General features: G+C 37.4%; 1 protein-coding gene across 1 annotated transcript; it reads right to left on the bottom strand.

Annotated features, from left to right (window-relative positions):
- Positions 1-21,653: 21,653 nt before the first annotated feature.
- Positions 21,654-22,655, bottom strand: LOC110747044 (extracellular ribonuclease LE). Its single transcript, XM_021947254.2, has 2 exons — positions 22,363-22,655; positions 21,654-22,207 (listed from the first exon to the last, which is right to left on the bottom strand). The coding sequence occupies exons 1-2, from the start codon at positions 22,645-22,647 to the stop codon at positions 21,770-21,772; spliced, it is 723 nt and encodes a 240-aa protein (XP_021802946.2). The 5' UTR covers positions 22,648-22,655; the 3' UTR covers positions 21,654-21,769.
- Positions 22,656-24,112: the final 1,457 nt, after the last annotated feature.

The following is a 24,112-nucleotide window of genomic DNA, read 5'->3' as shown; positions in this document are numbered from 1 at the left end:
ATCATGTCTTGTACATGCTATGACATATATGAGAATCCCTATTGCATATGCATAAGAGATTTTTACTCATCTAATGTATCTCATAATGAGTTTTTGGACACATTCTCTTAGAAAAGTGAAGTCCATGTCATACTGGAAGCAAACTTTTCTTAGACTGTTCCATATGAAATTTCCTTAGCATCTTATCAGCATACAAGGATTGAGATGTCCAATCATTCTCTTAGATCTATCAAGATAAATCTTTATCTCAAGTATGTAAGATGCTTCTTTAAAATCTTTCGTTAAGAATGATTTTAATGAGTCACAGCTTCACTGAAGATATCATTCCTATATCGTTTCCAATAAGTAGTATGTCATCTACATACATCACTAGGAATACTACCAAACTCCTACTGACCCTTTTGTACACTCATTGGTCATCCACGTTTTGTATGAAGTGAAATGATTTTGACAACTTCATCAAATAGGATGTTTCAACTCCAAGAACCTTGCATCAACCCATAAATGGATCTATGTAGCTTGCATACCTTATGCTTATCAACTTTAGAAATGAAGCCTTCAGGTCGATCTATATATAGTTCTTCCTAAAGGTGGCCATTCAGAAAAGCCGTCTTCACATCCAATTTGACAAATCTCATAATCATGGTATGCAGCTATTGCAAGCCAAATCCGAATAGACTTTGTCATAGTGACAGGAGAGAAGGTTTCTTCATAGTCAATCACTTCTCTTTGCTTGTAGCACTTTGCTACTAGCCTTGCTTTGTAGGTTTCTACTATCCCATCTGAGCCTATCTTCCTCTTAAAGATCCATTTATTCCCTATTGGTACAATACCATGAGGAGGATCACTAGAGTCTAGACTTTGTTGGTATACGTAGAATCCATTTCGGATTTCATGGCTCCAAGCCATTTCTATGAGTCAATGTCTGACATTACCTCATTGTAGTTCGAAGGGTCTTCGATAGCCTTACAATCACTTAGGAGATTCAACTCTCCTTTGTTGTCAAGAAGGAAACCATAATACATTGTAGGCATTCTGCTAACCCTACTTGAACTACGTGGAGTCTGTGTTACAACAGGTTGTGGATCTGGGACTGCATTTAGTTTATCCGCATCTTGCCTTTTGACATATGCTGGACAACCCCAAATCTTGATCTAATCAAGACTTGGTTTCTTCCCAAATCACATTTCAAATGGAGTTTGTGGAATGGATTTGGAAGGCACTCTATTTAGCAAATGAATTGCAGTTTCAAGTGCATATCCCTAAAAGGATATAGGTAAATCAGTACAGCTCATGAAACTCATTTTAGAAACTCCATTATGTTGTGGAATTCCTGGTGGAGTCCATCGTGATAAGATGCCATGTTCCTTAAGGTAATCAAGAAACTTTGTGCTTAAGTATTCACATCCTCGATCGAATCTAAGGATTTTAATACTCTTGCCTATTTGGTTTTCAACTTCATTTCTGAATTCCTGAAACTTTTCAAAATTCAGATTTATGCTTCATTAAGTATAAATACCCTAACCGTGAATGATCATCGGTAAAGGTAATGAAGTATGAATAACCGCCCTCTGTGTTTGTATACAAAAATCCACAAACATCTTAGTGAATTAATCCCAACAGTTCTGTAACTCTTTCTCCTTTACTAGTGAAAGGAGACTTGGTCATTTTGCCATGTAGACAAAATTCACAAGTAGGCATAGGAACATGATCAAGTGATCCAAAAGGTTCCATCGTTTGCCATCCGGTGAATTCTATCTTGGCTAATGCCTCCAAGTTTAAGGTGTCACAATTTAGTTGATGTATCCACATCTCTAGGCCTCTCAGGTCTAGTTGCATCTTTATCTATATACAGTTAATGCTACCATTCATTTCTAAAATGAAAAGAGACCATCAATCAAAATTTCATAAGCAACGATTTGATTGATATGTGAAATAGAACAAAGCATTTTGTCAAACAAAACATCAAATCCATCTCTTAAAATATAGAGACGGAAATTAAGTTCTTTACACATCCAGAAATGAAATACCAATTATTTCAAATTCAGGTCCTCTTCGGATGGTAGTTTGAGATGTTAGGTGCCTATTGCATTGGCAACTACATTAGTGCTATTTCCCACGGTTAGCACCATTTCTCATTTTCCAAGTCTTCTACTCCCACTAGTCCACGCACACAATTGCATATATGTTGACTAGCTCCTGAATCAACTATTCAGTTTAGAAGCTTTAACTGTAATTACTAATTTTAGAACAAGAGAGTGACCTTCTGAAGGTTTTTCTCTTGAGGCTTGCAAGACATCTCTTGCAATTTCTCTTCTAATGTCCATTCTTGCCAAAGTGAAAAACAAATACCTTTCAGTTACTTGTCTTTCTTTTGTATTCTTTCTTTCTTGGGTTTTTAGAAAACCTTTCTTCTTCTTTCCTTTATCCTTACATTCTGTTTGGATTCGGAAGAAGAAGAACCCTTCTAAAAATTGCAACTATCCTCTTAACCCTTTATCTTTTGAGATATTCATTTAAGCTACTATAGCTATATTGAGTAACTCATATAGGGCATCATTCATCTTTCCCATATTATAGTTCATAACATACTGGGATTAACTGATGATATGGATGAATGAAAGAATCTTGTTGAACTTCAACATCAAAGAAAAATTCATATTTTCCAATATCTTAAGTAATTATATTACTTTGAGATCATGTTGATTAACCGGGAACCCATTTACCATTCTTGTCAAAACAAGTTCACATATGGTAATGTAAGCTAGGAGTAGCTTCACCTTTTCATGGATGCCAACATGTAACTTTTACCTCGGTTGTCATCTGACACATGCTTCTTATAAGCCTTTGTCTCCTCCTCAATGGCATATGGACCAAGAGGGGTATGTGGTGGGGTTTTTCTTATACACAACCAATCTCATCCAATTATAGGACAACTTGGTGTTTGTGCAATCAAACCGGATAGTTCATGTCATCTTGGACGTTTGAGTCAAGTATCTTTGAGATTAGGTTTGTGATGGTTAATTTAAAAAAAATCTGCAAAACGTAAATAGATTTTAATTTAGATTAATCTTCTACCAAGGACTTAGGGTCTTTAAGTCATGATGGTAGCTCCCACTATTTTTGGCAAATTTCATATCCCTCCTGAAATCCGAGAGTTTCCGTTGAAACTCTTAGTGGGGATGGGAGTCTCACTTTCACATAGTTTTCCTCAACCTAACAGTTTGTTGGATTGCTATGATACTAATGAGAGGATACTCTTATCCAATCACATCATTAATGTGAATACCCATCACTATGGCCTCTAGAGAACTAGACCTCAACCTAACAGTTTGTTGGTTTCGTTCGTCTTAGTTAAGTTATTCCCACCATGCTTGTGGGTATAGGGTTTCAAGCATGACCTCAACCTAACAGTTTGTTGGCCACACTCGTTATCTATCCGCACTACATCAAGTATGTGTAATAGGCTTCCCTTGGATGGTTACAAGTACTGGATGTTGCCTCACTGAGGTCCAACAAGGTGTAAATGTGCCACCCAATAAGAGACTACCACGGTGGAAGGCCACAAAATAGCATTCAAAGTGCCATTTCGCTTATCAACTTAATATTGCTTTGAGGGTAGTTAAATTGGTCTCATTTTAATCCAATTTTAATCCTATTAAAATCACCTATCTAATCTCATTAAATGGTTCCCATTGCAATATATTAGTAGCACATAATACTCCCACTAAATGTTTTAGAAACCATTTGCTTGAGATAGTGGAAATACATGATACTACTAATTGATTAATTATCATCATTACCGAACATTCCAATTGCATTGGGCTTGTAGGATGATTATGGACTTTCTTGTTGATCCAACACGAGCCACCATGTTGGATCATGGTCTTGGATGGTGATTCATTTTAATTACGCGCGCATAAAAATAAATTAGGCATGAAAGCCATTTCATTATTACATAGCCAATCAAAATCGAATACATATCCAATAAGCGGCCAATCACATAGCTCAATTGTTTGGTCTAAGTCCATAACCATCCTTTAATTATTTAAACGCTTTAAACAATTAAACTAGCAATGTAAAAACATGCTCTTGGGTTGCATACATATATATGGGTTTAATTCAAGTGGTAACCATATTCAAATAAAATAAATTTACCATGGAGTGAAAACATTTTACTACAATAGTAAATGTAATTGTGGAAACTTTTTAGGCATAGTTACATTTATCATATATTGCAACTAGGTCTAAAACTATTCAACAATTAATAATGGATCCAAAGTTGATCCACTAGGGTGTGGGGTTAAAGCATGCATTTGTAAAATACAAAGTGGTGATCATGATTTTTCCAACAAGTGAATAATCATGAATGTGACTAGGTAGGCCAACCACACTCACCAAAGTAATCAAAATTAATTTTAGTGTAGTAGGTAAATAATTAGTGATATGAATAATTTGATCAACTTTTGCATTTTATATCAAATCACGAACATTTACATCTAGATAGTCCCCACACACTCACCAAAGTAATCTTATTAATTTTAGTGTGGTGGGTAAATGTTTATTGAGTGGAAACATTTTTGAAAAACTTTTAATTTAATAATAAAACATCATGATCATCTTTTGACCTATCTTGGTGGAAAAATCCACTAAACACAATCATCAAAATTAGTCACCTAACTTATGGATCAAAAAAAATCCCATAACAAGAACATCAAGAACACCAAGAACATGCATATGAACTAATATGAATGTTCATGCTATTTCCGGAAAAAATCATATTCCATTTTAACTATCTCATGCTCTTAATATCATATATTTCATGAAGTTAAAATCATGTGAGTTTTAATGCAACTATGCTCTAATATTCATATACATATATGAACACAAAGAGAGCATCAATCATCAAAACACAAATCCGGAAATTCAAAATCCCAAACAACCCCTTTCACTCCATTTGATTTTTATTCAATCATATCAAAATAAATCAAGTATAACTATTATAAGTTTAAATGAATTCACAACCCATATATGCATCTCTAAACCCCAAAAACATATCAAGTTCATGACCTATGGCTCTGATACCAATTGTAGGAAATTCAAAACATTTTTCCAAAGTTCATTTGAATATTAAACATGCATTTAATCAAATTAATCGCAGCGGAAGTCTAAGGTGGTTGTTTAAATTCAAAAACAAAACTTCTTCCAAGTATCTTAAGCCATGAACGTTGATATGTTTTTCATAAATGAAAATTCAAGAGAAAAGATAAGATCTAATTACCCTTGAAGCAATTATATGAACCAATTTGTGTTTGGTCTTCCCTTGATGATTTCCTCTTTGTTGATCTCCTCTTTGATCTTTGATCTTTGCTCCTTGATCTTTCTCCTCCATGTGAGCCACAAAAGTATATGGCCTCTAAGTCTCCACACCAATGGAACCTTGAGATGAGAAGAAGTATCTTGAGAATACTTGGATGCTAGTGCAAGATTCTCAAGATTGGTTTCAATCTAAACCACTTTGAAAGATGAAAGTGTTTCACTCTTGAAAACTCTCTTTTTTCTCTCTTTGATCTCCCAAACCCATTTGGTTGATGTTGGATTGTGTTTGTGTGTTAATGAGCTTATGGAAACAATTCCCATACACATTCACTTAAGCATTTTCGGCCAAACCCCATTGGGCTTCCAAAATTGGGCCTTATGACACTTAAACCATAATATTTAGGTGTCTTAAGCCCTTGGGCTTGATACCCAACCATTTGGGCTTTCCGTTAACTATTACTTAGCCCAAATACGTTTTTACATGTAGTAAATCATCCACATCAAATCAATCAAATTGATTTCCTCATTCTCATTTGTATTACTCAAAGTTAACCATTTAAGGTGTGCGATCCATTAGGTTCTAATTAGCAAGGCAGTGGGAAAATATTAGAACTCTTTCTAACCAACTGGAATTAAAACCCCTTTTTAATTCATCCTTTATTTGGATCGATCACAATCAATCCTAGGACTTCCACAAGCCAAGAGTGACATCTAGCAATATATCAAGGCTACCCAAGCTAACCAGAATAGATGAAGAACCTATTCAGTTGGAATTGCAATGCAATACGGTCCTTCTCTTATACAATGTTTCAAATCATATTATTAGGGTACGGATTGATTATGTCAAACCCCTAATATGATTTACAACCTCATGTGATTCAAAAGAACATGATTAAGAACAACTTTCTAAATCAAGCTCAAAATACTTTGGCCAAAGATTTACTGAATCACATCTTGAAACATTCTCCTTCTTTATCGAAAGTAGAGATTCCTTATTGTACATTCACATGCCCCTATGATGAATTAAGAGATCCCAACAACACTTAAGACAAATCTTTTACAGCTTGCCTTTAAGAGCTATCAAAGATCAATAACGCATCACAAGACAACCATGATGCCTCAGGTCTAAGGACTAATTTGCATTATTGCAACTACAAGTTCTCATTTGACATGTAGATAAATACTCCATATGAGAACTACGGTTGATCGCGTTCAGTGTACTCATTCACTAATGAGCACCCACATACTTGTATTAGTGTCAACTACACAAATGGTTTGAGACTAACCATCCTCCCAATTGAGCATACATAATATGCGCTAATCTTGACGGTTTATCAATGCCCATTTGATAACCTATGATTAGGAACATTTTGGGATACTACAATTAGAGATTAAAGGTCTCATGAATCTAATCTTCTTTAGATTACTTTATCTCTTATTTAGCATACCCTGGACATTTGTTTCTTTACACGATGTAAAAGATAACAAATTAAGTTTGCCCTTTATATATCATATACGAAATGTATTCTAAGGAGATTACATCAAATGTAGTGGCTCTTAGGGCACATTTCTAACAAATCGGGTCCAAGTTCAAGGACTAGTAAAACGATTAGGCTAACCTCATAAATTCCCTCTCTTTTTTTTTTTCTTTTCTCAAAATTTTATGTTGAAATTTTAGGGATTATTTAGGGTTTATGAAGTATGAATTAGGGATTTACAATTGAGGTTTATAATTAGGGATTTGCAATTCGGGCTTATCAGTTTATCAGTTTTCTAAAAATTTCATTTTGTATTAATCTGAAACTCTTCATCTCCTTCTCCTTATTTCAACAGATTTTTGCGGCCTTTCTTTTTTTTACCAAGTTTAAGTTTTGGTGCGTGTTATTCCCTTCCAGATGCCCTCGTATACTCTCTACGACCCTAACCCCAAATCCAAAGCCTCTCATATCTTCTTAGAGCATCTCCAACCGATATGTCAAAAGTGCCATATAGACATTTAACGGCTAGAAATAACATCTCACCTCACTCCAACCGAATTGTCAAAGCTGATGTGGAATGAAGGCCGGAGGTTCAGCTGTTATTTTTGACATCCCAAAAGCAAGATGTCAAATGAATATTTTATTATTTTTTAAAGACAGCTGGTTGTTACTTTCATTTATTATTTTCCTTTTTTATTATTTTCTTCTTTATCTTAAATGATTTGACTGTTACAATAATTATTTATTTGACATATCGGATGGAGTGTAAAACTGTGTAAATGTCAAATTGCCACATCAGCCATCAAATTTAAATTTGATGTTTGGTATTTGACATATCCCTCGGAGATGCTCTTAGACTCTCTCTCTATCTCTCTCTCTCCCTCTGTTTTTCTCTTTGATTAAACGATTATGTTGTCAACAAGGGTTTCAGTGAGAGATTTGGGGCCCTTCCTATTTCAAATCCCCACATCTGTTCTTTGGGATGAAAGCTTATGAAGTTGAACTCATTTTTGTTTTTCTGGTTTGGTTCAGGTCACTGCTACAAGAGTTGTTGCAGAGGATAGTTTTGCTATCTATCTGGGTTCTGGGTGTTGACAATGACTTGAGACAAAGCTGGAAACATGGAAAAGCTTGTCTACCACCTAGAAACTCACTTCCATGTTTTAGGGGAACACAAGGGGAACACAACAAGCTGGAAACATGGAGACATAATTCATGCTTTGGAGATTGTAATATTGTAAATTGTGAATTGGGGTTGTAACCAACGGATGGCTATCTAGCTATGCCTATACTTGTAGAAAAATATTCAATATGTGAAATGAGAAATATCAGATTTGCATTCTCTGCAAAACCTCTCTATTTTCAGCTTCTATACTCTCTCAATTACACTATCTTTGGCATGGTATCAGAGCAATCGATTTTGGTTGCCTCTGCATAACCTTGTTCTTGCCTAATCTCTACCTATCCTTGCCCATAATTTGCTGTTATATCATCCCTATCTTATACTTTGCCTTGCCTTAAAATTGGTTGTGATCACAATCCTAATTTGTGCTCTTGTTTGCTGAAGTTCTAAGCTTGTTTGCTTAAGCCTTGTCTCTACTTAACCTTGTCCCTGCATAATTCAACTTGTGTTCCTTTGGTTACTTGGTTCTGTTGTACCCCTGTTGTGTTCTTGAAATCTTCCGCTGCATTTACGTATCCATACTTTCACACAAGACCCGCAACATGGCATCCAAGACTGCTTATGTCATGACTACCGGTGAGTCTCCGTCTCCTGCCTTACTCTCCGACTCCAACCCCGACTCAGGTACACGCTCTACTATTGCCTAGATTCAGCTCCACCAAAATGGATTCAGCTGCATCCTCAACTTGTGATACTCGCAAGTGCACGAGCCGTTCGGTAGTATAGCGTATGTAAGTGCGAGGTCGATTCCACAGGGATTGGTGATTGAATGATCCAATTCAGTTTTCCTACACAAAACATAAACAAAAACAAAGAACATGAAAGAAGGAAAAAAGAAAATAAGAAAGTAACTCAAGCAAATAAGTTCCCAAGTTCAATTTAGATTAATGGATTGATTCTAGCTAAAGTATGATTAAGCCATGGTGTGTGGTCATAACCTTGTGTTCCTAATTCCCTAATTTGATCATTTGTTGTCTAACCTAAAATTAAGCATTAGGAACCCATTAAGCATAGAAGAACATTTTAAACAACCAAGTATGTATCTAATCCCTGTTGTCGAATGTCCATACATACTCTTCCTATTCATAGTTCAATTCGAATTAAAGCATGGTGTATACTCTTAATTCAAACCAAGATAGCTAACATGCAAGCCTAAATGGTGATCAATCATTCAAACTAGCATATTAACTTATAAGCATAATGAATAAGAACAAAAACCATAATTGAAACTTGGAAACTAATTCAACTTGAAAACTTAAGAAAAGAATTTACATTACAAAGAAAAATAAATTACAACTAAGAAGCAAAAGGAAAGCTAGAATTGAGAACTAGAAAGCAAAATTAAGAGAATTTGAGGGAGAGAAGGGAAGGGAGCTCTAGAGAAGTGTTTGAGAGCTCCCCTCCTTGGGGTGTGTTTACAAGCTTAGGAAACCTCACTATTTATAGGCCTAAGGAAGTTGAAAATCTGAATTATACAATTGAATTATCTAAACACACTAACTTCACCTAACACACTACACTTAATTCACCAACTTAACCTAACACACAATTGCATTTGAAAACAATTCTTCTTGTCATTAAGCTTAGTGTTGCATCATCCACTTCAACTTCAATTAATTCATTTGGCTGCTGCAAAATTCCACTCAAAAATAGGTATTGAATATGCTTCACCAAACTTTCCCACAATCAACAACACTTCATCATGCATATGTCATGCATGACAATGCATTGCAGCCAGCTTGTGGGCTCGTTTTGGGCTTGTGGCTCCAATCTAAAAATTCTGGAAAAATATGGATCATGAAGCTCTTTGTCTTATCTTTCCAAGCATATGCAGCCCAGCTCAAGGAAAAATCGGAAAGCCCTTCAAATGTGATTTTTGGCCCAGTAACGCAGATGCTGCCGAATTTGACCTTAAGTTGCCAAAACATGTATAACTTTCTCTAGAAGACTCGGAATCATGAACCGTAAAATTATACAGAAACTAGACTTCCGTATCTTTCCAATGATGTATGGCTCATCATCTCGTTCTTATTGAGCAAGTACAGTCCAATCCGTGAAGTTGACTGATCTGCAGACACCGTTTTGAGCTAACTTGTCTCCAAAATGCAATTAGTGAGACTCAAGCTTATTACACTGAAACAAACACAAAAATTATTAAAAGCACAAGTTTAACTCAAAAACATAACCAAATCATAAGTTAGAAGGGTACAAAATGATATGTAAATATGCACCGATCATCTACTACATGGATAATTGATACTGGTGTCACTGATCATATGACTTTTGACTCCACTGTTTTTTCCACCTTATCTCCTAAATCTCATTATCCTTACATCACTAGTGCCAATGGGGCTCCTTCTAATGTTGCTGGAGAAGGGACTATATCACTTTCCCCTAAATTGTCCTTACCTCATACATTACTTGTCCCCTCTATTAAATGCAATTTGTTGTCTGTTGGGAAATTCCTTGACTCACATAATTGTTATGCCACATTCTATCCTTCTCATTGTAAGTTTCAGGACCTTACGACTCACGAGACGATTGGGCATGGTAAACGGAGAGGGGGGTTGTATACCTTGACAGTCTCATCACCACCACGAGCTGTCCATGTCCAAAACTCACGTGCTCAACAACAGATTTGGCTATGGCATCGTCGCTTAGGACATCCATCGTTTGGCTACCTTCGACGGTTGTTTCCATCACTATCCCAAGGCTTAGTTGATTCTCAGTTTAAGTGTGAAACATGTGTGTTGGCCAAGAGTCATCGCACTGTATTTCCCTCAAGTGATAGTAAAACAGAATTTCCTTTTGAGTTGATTCACTCCGATGTTTGGGGCCCTGCTAAAGTCTCTTCTACTGGTAAGAGGTGGTTTGTTACATTTATAGATGACTGTACCCGCATGACATGGGTATATTTGCTCGCCCATAAAAGTGATGTTACCACCACAGTCCGCGAATTTCATGCTATGATCACCACTCAGTTCCAAGCATCCATCAAAGTGTTTCGGTCTGACAATGGTGGGGAATATGTGAATGGTGCCTTGGCCCAATTCTTCAAGGACCAAGGCATCATCCATCAAACCTCCACACCCTTCACTCCACAACAAAATGGTGTCGCCGAACGAAAGAATCGCCAATTACTTGAAGTTGCCCGTGCCTATATGCTTGATAAATATGTTCCTCATCACTTATCGGGTCATGCTCTCCTCTCTGCAGTCTATGTGATTAATCGGGTGCCTAGTAGCGTTCTGAATTTCCAAACTCCACTAGATACCTTGGCTCATCACATCTCTCTTCCTACCATTCTCAAGTTGCCTCCTCGTGTGTTCGGTTGCGTTGTTTATGCTCATGTTCCTTCTCATCAACGGAGTAAGCTGGATCCGTGTGCCCTCCGATGTGTGTTCATTGGATATGGCTTGAATCAAAAAGGATACAAGTGTTACCATCCTCCTACTCAAAAAATCTTTGTCACTATGGATACCATTTTTCATGAAGATTTGGCCTACTTTATGGTTTCCAAGACCCCTTCTCTTCAGGGGGAGAGGGGGAGTGAAGAGAAGGACTTGTCATTTGAAGAGAATATCAAAAAAAATGCTGAAGAAAACGGAGAAGTACCCCAGGCGACCGGTCGCCACCCTACTTGCGACCGGTCGTGTTTACACAGAGTTGAAGATTCTCATGAAGTGCCCCATGCGACCGGTCGCGACACATTTACGACCGGTCGTTTTGACACAGAGACGAATACAAATCAAATTCCCCTGGCGACCGGTCGCTTTTGTCCAGTCCTGACCTCAGTGAAGACCTTGAGACTATGGAACCAGAAGGTGATCCAGATGCCCCTGATGATCAACTACAAAATACAACCCCTCCTGCCCTGCCATCGCATCATTCGTCTAGTGATGAAGAAGTACTTGAGGTAACCACTGAACCACCTAATGTTGCACCATATACACTTCCATCTAGATCCACTAGGGGAAAACCTAAACCTCAATATTGCCCTGACCTTAATGCTAAATCTAAATACCCCATCAATAACCATGTGTCCACTCATAGATTGTCAAAGTCATATGCATCATTTGTCAATCAATTATCTACTGTATGTGTTCCAAGTAAATGGCAGGATGCTGTGACAGATTCTAGATGGACTGAAGCAATGGCAATTGAAATGGAAGCTTTGAACAAGAATTCTACATGGGAAATGGTTCCTTTACCACATGGGAAGAAACCAGTTGGATGTCGATGGATATACACTGTTAAATACAAAGCTGATGGATCCATAGACCGATACAAAGCTCAATTAGTGGCCAAGGGATATACACAAACATATGGAATTGACTACCAGGAGACGTTTGCACCAGTTGCCAAAATCAACACTGTACGTGTTCTCATATCCTTGGCTGCAAATCTTGACTGGCCACTACTGCAATATGATGTAAAAATGCTTTTCTTCATGGGGACTTACAAGAAGAATATATATATGGATCCATCACCAGGGATTCCTATGACATCCGGTCCGAATACCGTATGCAAGCTGAGAAAATCTCTGTATGGGCTAAAGCAATCACCCCGAGCCTGGTTTGGAAGATTTACTGATTCCATGAAACGATTTGGGTACACTCCGAGTAGCTCAGATCACACATTGTTCTTAAAGCGTCGTGGTGGAAAGCTTACGGCTCTGATCATCTATGTAGATGATATGGTGGTTACCGGTAATGACAATGAAGAAATGCATAATCTACAGAAGCTCCTTGGAAGTGAATTTGAGATGAAGGAACTGGGTGAGTTACAATATTTTCTTGGCATTGAGGTTGCTAGATCTAAACATGGCATATTTTTATCCCAAAGAAAGTATGTGTTAGATTTGTTGACAGAAACAGGAATGCTGGATTGCAAGCCAGCTGACACACCTATTGAACAGAATCACAAATTGGGAATGTATCCAGATCAAGCTCCTACTGATAAAGAAAGGTATCAAAGGTTAGTTGGGCGATTGATTTATCTATCCCACACACGCCCTGACATAGCTTATGCTGTGAGTGTGGTAAGCCAATTCATACATCAACCAAGTGAAACACACATGAATGGAGTAATACGGATAATGCGATACTTGAAGACTGCCCCTGGAAAAGGATTGATGTTCTCCAAACATACACCTATGGATCTTGAAGGATACACTGATGCTGATTGGGCAGGGTGTATCACGGATAGACGCTCAACTTCTGGATATTTTACATTTGTGGGTGGCAATTTAGTTACTTGGAGGAGTAAGAAACAAAGAGTTGTAGCAAGATCTAGTGCTGAAGCTGAGTTTAGAGGAATGGCTCAAGGAGTATGTGAATTGCTTTGGTTGCGAAGATTGCTAAAGAATCTTGGCATTAAACAAGTGAATGCCACAAACCTATATTGTGACAATAAAGCTACCATCGAGATAGCACATAACCCAGTACAACACGACCGTACCAAACATGTGGAAGTCGATCGACACTTCATCAAAGAGAAACTAGAAAGTGGTATAATTAAGTTTCCGTTTGTAAACTCGGAAAACCAACTTGCCGACATTCTGACGAAGGCCGGATTAAGTAAACTCTTTCATGACTCAGTTGACAAGTTGGGCATGCGTGATATCTTTGCACCAACTTGAGGGGGAGTGTTGACAATGACTTGAGACAAAGCTGGAAACATGGAAAAGCTTGTCTACCACCTAGAAACTCACTTCCATGTTTTAGGGGAACACAAGGGGAACACAACAAGCTGGAAACATGGAGACATAATTCATGCTTTGGAGATTGTAATATTGTAAATTGTGAATTGGGGTTGTAACCAACGGATGGCTATCTAGCTATGCCTATACTTGTAGAAAAATATTCAATATGTGAAATGAGAAAAATCAGATTTGCATTCTCTGCAAAACCTCTCTATTTTCAGCTTCTATACTCTCTCAATTACACTATCTTTGGCACTGGGTTACTGATTATATTTCAAAAATTACTAATTATTAATGTGATTTATCATTTATGATAGTTTTGGTATCTATCTGGGTTTTGAAAACTGATGGTTCTTTGATTTTGTTTTCACAGTAACCAGCTGAAGTTGGGTAAAAACTGAAGTTGAAAGAAAGGTGGAACTCTGTTCCTAACACCTGTGCTGTATTTGTCAGATTTGGTGATTTGTGTGTGTCTTGGAACTTTCTCTTCTTTGCTGATTTTTGTTTTGGCGCTTTTTTTTACTTTAAAGGGCTTAAACTCTGATGATCTGCCAAAAGAACAGAAATTTCTCTTCGTTGCTGATTTTTTTTTGGGCTTTCAGTTTTGGTTTTTTTTTTTCTTTTCTTCAAAGGGCTTAAACTCTGATTATCTACCAAAGAACAGGAAAAAAGAATTGGTTATGCAGCATATTCCAAGGGATTTGGTTTCTCAATTTAGTTTATAATTATCATATTGTATGTCATACGTCCTTTATACATCACTGTTACTAATCATAGTATATACTCTGTAGATCAAATGCTTTCCAGAAAAAGAAGAAGAAATTTCACATGTAGAGGAGAATGTCAGATTTCATGGCTCTAATTAATGGATTTTTAATTCATTTCTACTTCCAGGTATATTGTTCTTTCTTAAGATTGGTTGTATTTTATTAGTTCTGGTAGCATGCAAGGGAGGCCAAAGAGGAAATCGTATTGATGAACTCAACTTATTGAGGTGGGTAGTTTTACTAATGCGTTACCCCTTTTCTTTTTCGTTCTTATTATTATGTTCTTCTTTGATTCATTTGAAGTCCTGTTTTGTGTTGAGTGATATAGAGTATGTTTTCTTCAGTCACTTAGAAAATGACCAATTGCATGCCACTGTTAATAGAGAAATGAAGAAATAAAGGCTATGAAATAGCAACAGACAAGAACAAAGAATTATAGTGGTTCGGCTGTTGATACCTACATCCACTTTGAATGAGATTGTCTTATTCATCATAACACATCAAGACAGCTCTTTAGAGCTTTATAGATGGATACATCACAAGGAAATAATAAACAATTATACAATGCCCAAGGTAAGCATGCAAAAGTAACAAGCACCCGAAACAAGCATGCTCCATTAGACAAGCATGCTCCACCACTGCACAGCTATCCAACCAATGAATAATATAATAATATAGTATTCCAACACTCCCCCTCAAGCTGGTGCGAAGATATCAATTGAGCCAAGCTTGGACAGAATTTTGTGGAACTGAGCTGAGGGTAACCCCTTGGTGAATATATCGGCTAGTTGTTCACTGCTTCGAACAAAGGATGTTCGAATGATATTGGATTGGACCTTCTCTCTGACAAAGTGACAATCCACTTCAATATGTTTCGTTCTTTCATGAAACACAGGATTAGATGCAATGTGCATTGCAGCCTGATTGTCGCAGAACATATCCATGGGAAGTATAGGATTACACCCCAAATCTTGAAGTAAGGCTTGAAGCCAAATCATCTCACTAGCTGTGGAAGCCATTGCTCTATATTCTGCTTCTGCACTTGAGCGTGCAACCACATTTTGCTTTTTGCTCTTCCAAGTGACTAGGTTTCCACCTACAAATGTACAATATCCGGTTGTGGATCTTCGATCCACTGGACATCCTGCCCAATCAGTATCGCTATACCCAATTGTCTCAGTATGACCGTTGTTTTTCATCAAAATCCCTCGCCCCGGGGTACCCTTCAAATACGAGAGAATTCGGTTTACTGCTTTCATGTGACTGGTTCTTGGGGCATGCATAAATTGGCTAACCAAGCTAACAGCATGAGTAATGTCAGGTCGAGTTATAGTGAGGTAGATTAGTCGCCCCACTAATCTCTGATACTGACCAATATCTGGGAGTAGGTCTCCATCCAAACCAAGTTTTCCTTTGCTATCAATTGGGTTATCCACTGGTTTTGTACCGAGCTTTCCAGTTTCTTGTAGCAAGTCAAGCACATACTTTCTTTGATTAAAAAATAAACCCTTTTTTGAAGAAGCAACTTCAATTCCAAGAAAATATTTCAAGGTACCTAGATCTTTAATAGCAAATTGCTTATGAAGAAGATATTTAACATGATTGATTTCTTCCAAATTGTTTCCTGTGATAATGATATCATCAACATATATCAACAGAGCAGTTGTGCTTGATGCCTTCTTCTTGACAAACAGAGAGAAGTCTGCACTACTTCTTTTAAAACCAGTATATATGAGAAATGAGCTGAGTTTTGCATACCAGGCTCTAGGAGACTGTTTGAGGCCATAAAGGGCCTTATTTAATTTGCAGACTAGACCATGCTGGTTTTCTCGTGGATGTCCAGGTGGAAGGCTCATGTAGACCTCTTCTTCAAGATCTCCATGTAGGAAAGCATTTTTCACATCCATTTGAAACAATGGCCAAGCTTTGTTGGCAGCAACTGATAATAAAACTCGAACAGTATTCATTTTTGCAACAGGTGCAAATGTCTCCTTGTAATCCACTCCATAAGTTTGGGTAAAACCCTTTGCAACAAGTCTCGCTTTATGCCTCTCAATTGTCCCATCGCTTCTAAATTTGATTTTATAGACCCATCGACATCCCACTGGTTTCTTTCCTTGTGGCAGTTTGACAATGGTCCATGTGTTGTTTTCATCAAGGGCTTGGAGCTCTTCTTTCATTGCTCCTCTCCACACAGACTGTGAATTTGCTTCGTGGAAACTGGTTGGTTAAGCTGAATAAGATTGAGACACGTTCTCATAATTTATATGATGTTGGATTGGATACCTTGTAGAATAATAACTGATAAAGTCCTTGTACTTGGTTGGCTTCTGTCGTTCTCTTGATGATCGCCGCAGTTCAACAACAGCAGATTCATTGACAGAAGTATTATTCCTGCCATGCAGTGGTTCAACACACGGTATCTCATTAACTTGATCTGGTACTTCGTTAACCTCTTGTTGATTTTCCAATTGGGAAGAGCCACTTGAATCTTGAACCTGATTGAGAGTTTGTGGGACCACAATAGCATCAATGGTTGGAAGAGGAATAAAGTCAGATAAGTGCTCCCCCTGAACCCCAACTTCAAGTTGTTTTTCAAAAAAACTTTCTGCCTCCTCAAAATAGACATCACGGGAGATAAACAACTTTTTTGTTTTGGGGTCGTAGCACTTGTACCCCTTTTTTGTAGAGGAATAGCCAAAGAACACACACTTGGTGGCACGAGGATCAAACTTATCTCGATGAACAGCTTGAACATGGGCGTAACAAACACAACCAAAGACGCTCAGGTGGGATAAGTTAATCTTTCGTCCCTTAAGCACTTCAAGTGGTGATTTGTACTCAAGGACCCGACTAGGGAGTCTGTTGATTAGGTAAGCTGCAGTGAGAACCCCATAAGACCAATACCTTTTTGGAACATTCATATGAATCATGAGAGATCGAGTCTTTTCTAAGAGATCGCGATTTTTCCTCTCTGCTATTCCGTTTTGTTGTGGGGTACCAACACAGCTGGTTTCATGAATAATTCCTTGATCAATCAAATATTCAGATAAGAGACTTTTGACATATTCTGTTCCATTATCGGATCGAAGGACTTTAATTCGAGAGTCAAACTGATTCAGCACCATTCTATGGAATTCCTTGAAAATATGAGTAACCTCCCTTTTTGATTTCATCAAATACAACCATGTAGCTCGAGATACATCATCGACAAAGGTAATAAAGTATTTAAAACCATAAAATGACTCTAAAGGAGCAGGGCCCCAAAGGTCAGAGTGAATTAAATCAAAAGGTCTGTCAACTTTAGAAACAGAGGAAGTAAAAGGCAGCCGGGTCTGCTTGGAAAAATGACATGTCTCACATGCATGACAGTCGACAGGCAAGGAAGGGAAGAGATGCCTCTGGACTTTACTAGATGGATGAGCCAACCGTTGATGCCATAACTGACCATTCTGAACAGAATTGACTTGGAGAGCTTTTGGATTTTTAACTGGTTGATGTACCAGGTACAAGCCATTGGAATAAACACCTTCACCAATCATCCTCCCCGTGGTCCGGTCCTGGAAAACCACATCATAAGGAGAGAATATAACATTGCAGTTTAATGTGTTAGTCAATTTTCCAACAGACAAAAGTTGAGTAGGAAATGAAGGAATATATAAAGCTGTAGAGCAGGCCTCAGAGTCTAGAAAATTGACTTTTCCGTGACCAAGAACAGGGACATAATCACCATTGGCTACAGAGACTCTTTGGTTGTTGTTGGAGGTTTGAAACTCATGCATACAACTTGAATTATTGGTCATATGGTCCGTGGCACCAGTATCAACAACCCAAATATCAGAGTTTTTATTGAGCGAAAGCAAGGCAGATGGGAGAGCATGGATGATACCTGATGCCAATGAAGCAGATGAAGCATCCAAGGAAAGTGTTTGAGATTTACCCATTTGTTGTAACAATTGGGTGACTTGACTGATTAATGCTGATGAGTTGGTCGAACTGGTTGAGGCCTCAGGTTTACTCATTTTTTGCAGCACCTGCAATAGTTGACTGGTTACGGCTGCAGGTGTTAGAGTTGCTGCAATCATTGAGTCTTCATTTGTTACTTGATGAGCTGCCTTTTCATGTGGACCTACTGCCTTCTCAGATTGAGTTGAAGCCTTGTTGATATCTCTTCCATTCTTTGGCTTTAAGTGTGGATGGAGAATCCAACATCTGTTTCTAGTGTGTCTGGGTTGTCCACAATAATCACACTTCACAGGATCCCTTTGTCCCTTTCTTCGGTCAACTACAAATGCCTTTGACTCTGAAGTCACAGTATGTGACTTTGTTTCACTGTGCATCACTTTCCTTCGGATTTCTTCTCTTTGAATAATGGTACAAATATTGTTAAAGGAAGGCATCTCAGTACTCATGAGAATATTTCTTCTAAGATCTTCATAGTCTGAATCAAGACTTGCAAGCAACTGAAAATTTTTATCTTCCTCTGCCCTCTGCACAAGAACCTTAGAATCAGTCGTATGAGGTCGATACAGGGCAAGCTCATTCCACATACCTTTCAATTTCCCAAGATGCTCAATGAAGGATTTTCCCTCTTGATAAGCTCCTGCAATTTCTTTCTTTAACTCAAAAATTCGGGCGGCATTGTTTTGCTGCCCATACATCTCTTTAAGGGACTCCCACAAGTGTTTAGAGGAATCTGAGTAGCTGAAGATTTCAGCAACTTGTGGCTCCATGGAATTTAAAATCCAAGACATAACAAGTTGATCCTTTGATAGCCATTCTTCAAATTTTGGATCACCATCATCTGGGGCTGGATTTTTTCCATTAATAAATCCCAGCTTTGATTTTCCTCCAAGAGCTAAAGTAACAGCTCTGGACCAAGGGATATAATTGAAACCATTCAAGAGAACAGAGCAAAGCCTCATGTTTGGATTTGCCTCAAACTCAGAAATGCCAGCAGCTGTAGCATTAGTAACAGTAGCGGTAGACTCAACTTTTTCTCCCATGGAAGAGAAAACAACGGAGAAGACAACCGACTAAATAAAAGGAGAAACAGGTGGGCTTCTACCACACCTGCTCTGATACCATGAAGAAATAAAGGCTATGAAATAGCAACAGACAAGAACAAAGAATTATAGTGGTTCGGCTGTTGATACCTACATCCACGTTGAATGAGATTGTCTTATTCATCATAACACATCAAGACAGCTCTTTAGAGCTTTATAGATGGATACATCACAAGGAAATAATAAACAATTATACAATGCCCAAGGTAAGCATGCAAAAGTAACAAGCACCCGAAACAAGCATGCTCCATTAGACAAGCATGCTCCACCACTGCACAGCTATCCAACCAATGAATAATATAATAATATAGTATTCCAACAAGAAAGAATGATGGTGATTGGTAATTTGCATTGATTTGTTTTTTTGTATTTGTTTGGACATTATATTTTATGCACACTGTCTTTTTGGATCTCACCTTATTGTACAGGACAAGCTGATGTTCTGGTCTATTTGGAACTTAACCTGTAGTTTTTGTATGCCTTTTGTTTTTTCCTTATATATATGTATTTAATTTTATGCACTTCAAATTTGCAGATGGCATAACATTAATGGATGAGTGTTTTGAGGGGTTCGAAGATCCAGCAAAGGTGATAACTTTTGTCTTGGGAAAAATTATAATTGGTTGTCTGCTGTTTGTACGTTACAAGGGTGTGATTTACACTTGATATTGAAATTAGTTTAACATTCTGAAACTTGATATTTATTGAGTTCCATGCTTCAAATTCTGAAAATTTAATTTGGGCTTTAAATTTTATTTATTTTGGATTGGAATTAGTTTAAATTGTGGCACCCTTTTGACTTTGATTTTTTCATTTTTGATGCTGGCTTTCTTTCTTTTTCTGTAGAAAGAATTAATACTTTTTTCTCTTTATAATTATTGTTGAGTTACTGACTTGGAATTATCTGTTAAGGACATCCTCAATATCCATTGTTAAGAACTAACTTTTAAAATCTGCAGCTTCCACAAATGGTCCTTTGTTTAAATTTCACAGAATTTGAAATTCAGAAATTATTTACATTTCTGCTGTTTCATAAATTTCCCAACTTGTAAACGAGTACTTGCTTGTTGTCATTGATTGTTGAAAAAGTTTTCGGTTTTTCTCTTACTCTGCAATTTGCTTTTTTGGGTTATGGGGATGTCCTTTTGGTTCGTAAGAAAGTTTCTTTCTTTCTTTTCAAAACAAGTTTCTTGGTGTTGTACTTAGTTTTATCTGCAACCTCACTCTCTGTTTTATTTTTGAAATAGTGAAGCAAATATTATGAAGGCTTACTATACTGCTATATAAGAGGTGCATGCGGTCTTACGTTATTCTTCTTTTTCAACTATTTGCATGCTCTCAGGTTTGATATGGGATTGAAAATGCCAGATCCAAGCGGAGCACTGCAGGCCCTCAACATTTTATATGCTTTTTTCATGTTTATTTCAGTATGTGAGACTTATGAAACGGAAGGACCTACACCAAAACGCAATTGGACGAAGTTCGAGATGAATGAGCAAGTCATATGTTAGAGTGGCTTTGAGTTTGAACTATTAGCATCCCCCTTCCTTTTACATGTTTTTTTTTCTAGTATTTTGCTTATATATAGACAAGAATAAATAATATGTGGGGTTGGAAAGATTGTGATTCATGGAAATGTTGAATATATATTTCAAGTATGGATATATTTAAATTTATATATGTTTTTTATGTGCAATGGCAACACTTCATGATCTGTATTGATATTCTGAGAGTAATCAAGTAAAGTGTAATTTCTAAAATAAAATATCTATAGTTTTGCACAAACAACTAAAATTAAAAAGTTAACACATAACTCATAAGATAACTGATGCCTATAACCAAAAGTAGCATCAGCACTCACAAGACAACTAATGCCTATAATCAGAAGTAGCTGCACTATTGTTTCTTGTGATGTTGTAAGTTGGAAAAAGAATTAGTGCATTAATTAATTATGATGCTGTAAATTGTATTTAGAATCAGAGCTATTAAAACTCCCGATGTCGTTGCAGGTTTAGGCATCGGGGGTCAATGCTTTTTTGGCACACGGGAGGCACTTTAGCATCGAGGATTAGAATAGATCCAATGCGGTTGGTATATAAAGGCAACGGAGTAAAAGGCAACTTTCACAAATACCACGGTAGTTATGGCACATAGGCCATGAATATTATTCATTGCTAAAAGTCAATTTTGACATAGTTTGATTAGATATTTAACTACATGTAATACCCTAATTATTATTATTATTATTATTATTATTTATAATAGATGTCCGTTCCGCAATTTGTTTGTCTTGCACTTTGATCAGAACAATTCATCCGTTTTTTAGCCGTGTCGTCATAGCAAAGTACAACCTCCCACAACAAATCACCGCCGTTGACTCTATGGCAAAGAAGGAGAGGCGAACTGCGAGTTTCCATTTGAATAGCATTCGTAAGCAAAACATCTTTATACGTCGCGTTTCTTGGAATGATTTTGTGTTTGGCAAAAATATCCTTAATCTTGTTTTCTTCCCACAAATCACATGCTTTTGACAAGTAAGTATTCTGGCTGGAAAACTTAGCACATGTGCCGTGTTTTTCGTACTCCATCGCCCAAAACCACATATCATTGTCTTTTCCTTGGGCAACTCTCTGCTCCAGATTTGGCCAAGAAGTTTTCAATTTCGATACCAATGTAGCATCATTTTGCAGCTACTTAATTATATTATTATAAGATAGAAAGCTATAATTAGATTTGGCGATCAGATCAGTCGATCATAAATGAAAACTGTAAATAAAAGGAATGAATATAAAGTACATTAAAGAAAGAATAAAAAGATTTAAGAAATTAAGAAATATATACGTACCATAGTGCTGCTAAATTTTGAAGCTGAATTGCATGTCAATATCTTGGAGAGGTTGGTTGGCCAGAGGCCGTGAGTAGTGAACTCAGTTTTTTGAATCCCTGGAATGCACCGTGCCTTCACGCATTTCGTGTTCGGCCATTGTAGTACATATTGTAGATAGTCATACGGTTGCCCATGAGTGGTGATAGCTTGCAGAGACGCCGCTGAAAAGAGCACAAGAAGGAGTAGTTTTAACATTGCCAATATCTCATATATTAATGGCATGCTGATGATCTGATATCTCATATATTATGCCTTACATATATATCTAAATATGCTGCTTAGTTCTCACACACAGTATTTATACTAGAAGTTGTGATCACTTTTTTGTAGTGGTTCGTTCAAGTCATGGAATACCTACCAAGCCCACATGTACTGCCATTTCCACATGTACTGCCATTAAGCGTGTATGGTGTTAGGCATGACTATATGAGCTAGTAATCATAACACGTTTGAAGTGCTTTAGATGGCTTTTGGGATCGGAATCCCCTTTGAAGTGTGTGAATGTGTGAAAGAAGGCATTGGGGTCAATTTTCCTATTTTTCTTCAAACTTTTTCCAAAAAAATAATTGTTACAGTTGGTCATACCATCAGACTTTACCCTCGTACACATCCCAAAAATAGTGCTGCGGTTGCGTCATCTTGTGGCCTAGCAGCTTATTTCAAAGCCTTGATGAATAAGGCCATAAGTCAATAGATTGAATGTTATCTACGCCTGCCGGCCGCTGCAAGAAGAGGCTGCAACGGATTCATGACAGTCCCATTAAGACGGGCTTAAATAGCATTTAGCTGGTTCTGAATTCACTAGCTCCTCTCTCTCGAAACCCTTTAAAGAAGGTTGATTCATTGTGGTTGATGACGTAAGTGCTTATCAAGATGCATCCATGGATAAAATTTGCTATACATGTGTAAAAAGATATAACCATGCGTGCCATAGGAGTGTGTACAGTTGAACAGCCCTGAAACATTGTCAAGTGAGAAAAGTAAACCACAAACGGAATGTGAATAGAGAAAACCAGTTTCTATACAGCACCAATTCACATATGTACAAACAAAATCCATTCCATCCATTTGGTTAGGCTCTGAAGGTTCCTCTATCCAATTATCTTCTTCAGTCCCGATGAAGCATAGCAATAGAATTCTGTAGATGGATCAATTGTTAGATATTTTATGTCTTAAACCACTTTAATGTGGTCTTCTAATCATCATAGGAGATCTAGGTTTTTGTATTGATTAAGAACTTGATTAGAATTAGTGTTTTGGTTCTAAGGGAAGTTGTGTTTTACAGAAATCCTTGTTCCAACAGATTCCTTATGTGAAATCGATTAGAACACCTTATACCAGTGCAATTAGTGTTTTCAAAGGCGCGAGGCGGCAGGAAATCGCCTGAGGCATTCGGCTATTTCGCAAGTTGCATGTTTACCGCAGTGAGGCGTGGGAAGGCATGACAAGGCTTTGCAAGGTGTGGCTAGGCGGATGAGGCGCTGCAACCCTAAACCTTGTGTATTCTCCAAGCGGCGCGAGCACTACAAAAAATGAAAGCAATAGTCACATTTTTTTAAGTAACTAATTATTTTGGTGACAATTATGGTTGGTCAATGCTCTTAACCAAATTAGTCACCATTATTTGTAGGGTTAATTACAATTTAGTACCCTGTACTTACACCGTTAAGGCATGTTAATCCTCGTCTTTTCAATTTTTACAATCGCA

Source organism: Prunus avium, chromosome 2 (genome assembly GCF_965620075.1).
Source record: "Prunus avium chromosome 2, drPruAviu1.hap1.1, whole genome shotgun sequence".
Lineage (NCBI taxonomy): Eukaryota > Viridiplantae > Streptophyta > Magnoliopsida > Rosales > Rosaceae > Prunus > Prunus avium.
The sequence above is the reverse complement of the archived record's forward strand: the minus strand, read 5'-3'. Positions and strand labels throughout refer to the sequence as shown.

What these genes read in the sequence shown, in the direction of transcription:
- LOC110747044 (XM_021947254.2), bottom strand. Translation starts at nt 22,647, where the DNA reads ATGAGATATCAGATCATCAGCATGCCATTAATATATGAGATATTGGCA. An exon ending in CAAAATTTAGCAGCACTATG is followed by an intron (nt 22,208 to 22,362) that starts GTACGTATATAT and finishes ATAATTAAGTAG; the next exon opens with CTGCAAAATGATGCTACATT.